The following is a 6,803-nucleotide window of genomic DNA, read 5'->3' as shown; positions in this document are numbered from 1 at the left end:
ACTGAACCCCAACTCCACTCCTCTAACAGCCTTCGTATTCTTCAAGAACAAGCACAGTTTGTTGAATAAATGAGAAGAGAGAATGCAACTACGAGGAAGAGGCTATTGTTTCCTCAACACTGTGTCAATGGCCGCAGTCGCAGTCCAAAACTAGAAGTGTGAATGGCGCCTTTGGCATTACCCTTTCACTCTGTGAAATAGTGTGAACCACGTGGACTTGACCCGTCTGTGACTGTCCACTGGCAGGGTGAATCAAGTGTTTCATTTTCGCACCCTATTCATTTGACACAAAGAATTTTGCTCTACTGAGGCATTAAATGTTGCCGGTGTTGATTTTGCAAGTATTGTGCATACCTCGCCAATAAATAAGCACCACACATTGACGGCTATATCTTTCAACCACAATTATGGGAGAAGATGGCAAATTAGAAGAAAAGCATCTGAGTAAGTCATTTGCAGCTTTCCAATTGCATTATTGTTTCGATAGAAGGAGTCTCTCTACAAATGCATGCGTAGGGGATCTATTTACCAAGTTTGTAAAAGGATTCGTGAAAATTGATTTGACAATCTAGGCTGCAGTTTAATTGCTGCATATATCTCTGTCAAAGAAATGTCACTTAAGTTAAGAAGTGAGAGACTGGTGAGAATTTTGACTGAAACCAAGAGTTAGCCTGATGTCAAGGCATTCTGTGGCCTATTCGTGCTTGCCTCAGTTGGTGATTCACTCCTGCTCTGGCCGCAAGTTCTTCAATTCGATGTTCGTGGTGCCCTCGTTCGTCGATCCACACAGGTGCGACTGCAGTCAGCTGAACATCCGGAGGACTCGATGCCCATCACTGTCAATCGTTCCCTGTTAGTCTTCTGTCGTCGTGTAGTAGCAACCCCGCAGTTCTACAGCTTCATCGTATTCCTCGTGATCGTACATGCGGTCGAATAAGGGTTTGGGGTACTCCCAAACTTCCACTTCAGTGTCAGCACTTTGGGATTTCTGGTTCACTCACCGTCGACTTCGAGGAGAGGAGGGAGGGGAGTGAATTTCATCCCTATTTTGAACAGTCATGGCAATGCTGCTGAGAATCAGTTCTCGCACCATTCAAACCACTTACAGCATTTATGACCTCCTGTTGCAGGTATGCTTTGTGTGGTGGAATACTACTCCCTTCTCCTTGACTCCGTTCACACATGACATCTGTGGCCATTGGTGCCACTAGAAACACAAACCCAAAGTAGCAAGTTAACTGCTTTGATAAGCAAAAGCATGTATCAAATACTGCTCTCGGGTGGATGAAAATGAAGTTAACGTTTGTGGTCACACTGCCGTCGTTATTCCCTCCTGAAAGAAATGCGATATTCTCACACTGTATTTAATTGGATTGTGCCTCCACCTCTATTGGGTAAAGTGTACAGTTTGCATAGACGACGATGGAAAGAAACTTCAGCTGCATGATGGAGCGCGCAGATCGCACCTTCGTACGCACCTGCTGATTCATCCCAGAAACCAACTGTATTACCTAAACAAGAAGCGGTGTTGTTCTGGTGATAAGTCACTCAAAACTCTTCAGTTTTATGGAGGTTTTTTGCCTTTTTATTACTAATAAAACTCGATATTACCGTGCAATAACTTTTATATCTGAGTTAAGTGAGAAGGAAAGCATTCGTGCACAGCCTTATAAAGTTGGAAGTAGTAGGCTACGCTCACATTCGTTGGAGAATGACAGTGAGCACGAGGGAATGTTACTTTTCTTCACCTCTTTCAGGCACGTTTGTTCAAACCACGCTGTGCACATCGACTTGCCTACTGGACTCACTTGCGGTAAGATTAGCTTTGACTCTCCGACTTTAAGCAGACCGGTAGATTATTCATTGTCTACTGTACACTTCTGAGGGCGACACTGCCTCACTGCCAGAAGTGCGTTTGGTGCAATGTGGAGGGACTTGTAGGCGAAAGAGAGATTTGTTCTGCCCACTCAATACACCCTGAAGATGTGCAAGAAGACCTTGTCTCTCCGGATGCATCCATTACTGGTCAACTGAGTCTTTAAGTGTTTTGCAAGTTATTCCCTGTTCGTAAAATCCATGAAACGTACCTAGTTACATGAAGCGAATTCTGTCGTGTAATAATAAGTGTTTTTGTTGCTACAAGCTCATTTGAGCAGTTAATCGGAGGATCGTTTAGGTGGAAAAAGTAGGTGCTTCACCATTTCTGCCTATTGGTAGAATGATCAAATTTCTCACACACTTATGCGAATTCAAGGCGTGAATTCACTTTCACACACTTATTTTGCAGCGGGATAATTTCTCTGCTCCCTCGGTTCTAGTGAAGGAAAGCAGGGAGAAACAAAAGAAAGGAAGGACTTAATTTATGTGTTGATGTCAAATAAAAACAGATTTTGTTTGAAGCATGATCCATTACCTGGCAATAGTGGCAGAGTTAAAGTAAGTGGGTTTTGAGGTGCGAAAAGGTGATTTTTTGGTTTGGCATTGACTTCTCTGCAGATGAAGGAAGGTGCAATGCTAGGGCATGATATGTCTGATCGGTTGCGAGGAGGGCTAGGACGCTAATGGCATGGTCCGGAGCCCTTAGCATTCAGTAATATTAGGGAAACGGGGGGTCAAGTAAACCTAGAACCGAAACGAGGAGTTAAACAAATAATTGTGGCATTACACAGCCTCTCCTGTCTTTCTGACGCTGCCCTCGGTGATCGCCTTGTTCAATCTGCCACATGGACACAAACAGTTACCACGATTGTGCATTTCCCAAACAATCTTTGACCAAGTCTTAATTGTGCTACAATTATATCAACGTAAACATCTTCTAAATGGTAGTTTAACTTTGCCTAGTCTAAATCATTGTATGTCTACATCACTGACACTACCAATTCCAATGAATTGAGTGAAGCCACGAGGATGAGGACAAAATGTATCGCCTGAAATTTCGCTATGGTTCTGGAAACATTTGCGATTGACGCATCGTTCTGATCAATTTGTTGTTAGGATGTAACCGAAAATTGAGCCACATAACTGATTCCTTGATGTAGTTATAATAAACTCTGCCAACAGACAGAGGTTGAGTCGATTGTTGTCTGCAGTTATCATGGATGTATCGTCATGTCTGGCACCACAGACGGCAGATTAGCATCGGAAGTTGGTGATTGTTTTGATGTTTGACTCCAGTAAGTGTTTCCCCATAGTCTGCCAGTAGACCATCACTATGCTGTTTGATGTTCCTATTAGTTGGTTTAGTTATTTCCATTCCTTTGCCGGTACAGCGTTTTATCATGTCACTAATATGTCCTTGTGGAATCACACAGACACCACCACTGTCAAGGCACTTGCCGGCACGTTGTCGTGGCAAGACAATGCTGGAGATGACGCCAGGAATTAGATCAGGGTGACAAACTCGTGCATGGTTCTTGTATTCACCAAACCATTCCTTGCTCCAACCGAAATTGGAGATTTAGCCATGATTATCAGGTACTGCTGAGCATCATTTCCACATCGTGACTTGCCGACATTCAAGATGTGAGGGCCTGATGCCGTTTGCGCATCTGTTATTACAGAAATTCTTGATGAAGTGCAGATTCGTTTGGTGAATTCCATCTCGCTGTACCGATTTTACACTAACTTGTCATTATTACTTAATTCGTTTTGCATAGTTATTCACACGAAGTAGCAAGGAATCTAATCTCTTTAGGTTTACAAATGCAACGTGTGTTCACGTTTAGTAAACTGTAACTGGCATTGTGACAGATGAGAAGCCTTATGAGCAAGTGTGACAGATTTGACTTGAGAATTGCCTTAATCTTGTTAAACGACAAGTTCAGAAGTCAGGATACCCTGTACAGCGGGAACCAACATTAGTCGTTCATCCAGGATAAGAAAAAGTCACTTTTCTTGACGATTCTCTTGAAAAAGTAACAATTAAAATGTAAAATTGTTGGATTAGGGAAATTGCACTAATTATTATTAACTTCAAATGAGTTCAATGATGGAGGAGTCATTTTTGTGTCTCAAAACATCGAGGTGAATGTCGCATTGACCCTGATTCTTTTGCTTTGCTCGCTACTCTTACAGGCAAGGAGGTAAAGAAAACAAAAATCTAATTTGACCCCTAATTTCCAACCTCAGAATGCGAATTACCAGTGTTTTCTATCCTTCCTTCACTATTCGCTTTCTTTAACTGCAAGTATTCTGCTATCACACGCATTAACCACAGAGGAGCTCAGACTATTTGTAAATTCGTAGTTGCATGGTGTTAAGGACCATGGCAGAAGTTGTAAACTATAAATTTTAAACGAGACTAAGATAACCGAATATAAAATGAGGAAGACCTAGTTTAATGAACTTAGCAAACGGCTTTGATGCAGGATGTTGTGGATACGTTCGATAGGCATCAGGGTGTTTTGCAGTCTTTCCCAAATCTCGTGGCAGCTTGCCCAACCCACTAAAGTTCGCCTTCCTTGGGATCATGTTGATACCTTGCAATACTTTTGATAGGGTGAAGGTTCCTTTCTGTTTCATTCCCCATCTTAGCTCTTCGTCTTATGCGTGATTGGTGATGTTGAGCCCAATTCTGCTTTTCCTGTCGCCCGCAGACCTGTGCGGCCGCACGCCTGGTTCGTTGGAAGAGGTGCCACAGCCTATATCACAAAGCAAACTTTGCGTCCTCCGTTGTGATCAGGACACTGTCAATGGAATGAATGATAAATGTGCATTCGTGTATTCACTTCACTTTCACTTCTGTAACTGCTAGTGAACGGGACAAACTGTCGGTGCGTATATGCAAAACCAATGCCACCACTGATTGACTGGACGTCCTCGTGTGTGGCGATTCAGCGAGTGTTGAACATACAGTCGACATTTTAAGCGTCTTTTCGTGTAAGCCCAGGTCATTTACTTTAGGGTTTCATCCCACGGCATAAGGCAAACCGTCTTATAGCAGCGATCCACCGTCTAGAAATTGAGCGATTTCTCAAATTCGATTGCACTTTTAATCACGCACCAGGTTGTGCGTGGCATAGACTGATGGTAATGCCCGCTTCCCTATTGCAAGACGTCTATTTTTCCCATAAAATTGACTGAAATTCAATGTATAACTAGTCACTGATTAGCAACATTTGATAAGGAAATCTGTTTCCACTTTCTACACAAAGCCATGACTGACTGGCAGTAATTTAAGTACCAGGTATCTCGAGAAGTGACTGACGAGTGAACCGGAATTTCTCACGAGGCAATGCTGATACAGAAGTTTGAGAGCACATTGAACGTTTGCTCGGCTTCAAGTACGGCATAGTAGCAGAAAATTAGGCTCTAAGAGTCAAAAGTGGTAGTTGCAAAGCTCTCTGGCCACTTGGCCACCACAGTCACAACTGTGAGGATTGACGAACAAAGGCAGCCCGAAAAACGACTCGAAGAGCTTTCGGTCGAAGTAGGGGTGGATCACCGAGTGAGGTGAGTGCAAAGGGGCAGCGAAACGACTTGCGGTCGTTTTGTTGGGATGATGGACACAAAGTTAACAAAACGCGTCGTTGTAAGCATTGGAGTTACTAGTTTTTCGTCACTTGCCAAATGACAATGGCTATGTGGTGAATCGCGCTCAAGACTGTAGGAAATGGCTCACTAAATCCTTGAGACAAGCCACTCACTACAACATTATTAGCTCAATTCCCACCTCCCATACTTCTATCAAGTTTAAACAGATTTGAAATTTTAAGCTGGACTGAACTATGTTAGTCCAAATTTGTTTAAATTTGTCAGGTTGAATCGTTAATGGATGTGATGCATATGTCACGGTTGGGACCGTGAAGGCCCCACAAACTGGTCACAGATGAAGCAGACAATGCGGGTGAAAGGAGTTGAGATTTGGAGGAGCCATTGTGTTTAGCTTGCATGATTTGAGTAAAAAGGAAATTAGACAAAGTAGGCAGGTGTGATGCTAGAGTGGGAAGTAACTGACTGACGAGCGTTTCGCAACGTCGTTTATTTCTCCCAGTAATCTTCATGCCTACTTTTTCGAAAATTGAATGCTGAACTGGAATCTGAATCATGGCAAAACTGCGCGCTAATGTTGGCAACAAGTTCAATGAATTGGTACTTTGTTTGGTAACTACAAGTTTGTGCAGAAGAGCCTCTAGCAATTTGGCTTGACGTTTCTCAAATTGCACCAGCTGAATTACTGATACAACGTTTAATCCCTGCTACTCATGACAAACATTTCAGTTTAGGTTTCGAGAACCTTTCATTTCTGCAGCGAGCTCTCCCAGCATTCTGCGTCTCACGTGTTTACTCCAATTGGGGCGTTTGATATCACGTTCGGGCATGCTTCAAGTGTACTGAGTCACTCTAAGTCCATGGCCAAACTACTGCTAGAAATGCACGTGACCAAGCCGACTGAGTGACCCATACTTAGATGCGGACGCAGATGCAGTCTCTGACTTAGGCCTCGGCATTCCAAACAAGTCAGCAACCTAGTCCGTACATGAACGCCGTGGCTCTCTTTAAACCCATCTGCCTTAACCAATGAGGCTATTTCTCCCAACCACACTATCAATAGTGTGGTCAGTGACCTCGGTAAAACCTCGACAGCTCACGCAAAAGCCTCAGTTTATATTAGCGGCAACTCAGTTTACTGCAGATGTGTCACATACAATGGTGCAGTGCTCACCGCTTTACAGTAGGCATATTCCTTGGGTGTAAAAATAGGTTATGCCATTTAAAGTGCACGGTGGTTCAAGGATTATCGGCAGGAGTAAATTGTCATAATCACTCGCCTATTCGTATGCTGCTGGGATAGAGCGCTGTTC

At 43.3% G+C, this 6,803-nt stretch overlaps 1 protein-coding gene across 1 annotated transcript; it reads left to right on the top strand. All coding sequences in view use genetic code 11, as the record gives it.

Moving 5' to 3' along the window:
* Window positions 1-407: 407 nt before the first annotated feature.
* On the top strand, window positions 408-4,677 carry EGR_06521 (hypothetical protein; the record flags this gene model as incomplete). The annotated part of the gene is made up of 3 exons (XM_024495770.1): window positions 408-444; window positions 714-919; window positions 4,534-4,677. The coding sequence occupies 3 exons, from the start codon at window positions 408-410 to the stop codon at window positions 4,675-4,677; spliced, it is 387 nt and encodes a 128-aa protein (XP_024349834.1).
* Window positions 4,678-6,803: the final 2,126 nt, after the last annotated feature.

This window comes from Echinococcus granulosus, assembly GCF_000524195.1.
Source record: "Echinococcus granulosus chromosome Unknown EG_S00058, whole genome shotgun sequence".
NCBI classification, from domain to species: Eukaryota; Metazoa; Platyhelminthes; class Cestoda; order Cyclophyllidea; family Taeniidae; genus Echinococcus; species Echinococcus granulosus.
Note: the sequence above shows the minus strand (reverse complement) of the source record. Positions and strands in the feature narration are given on the sequence as shown.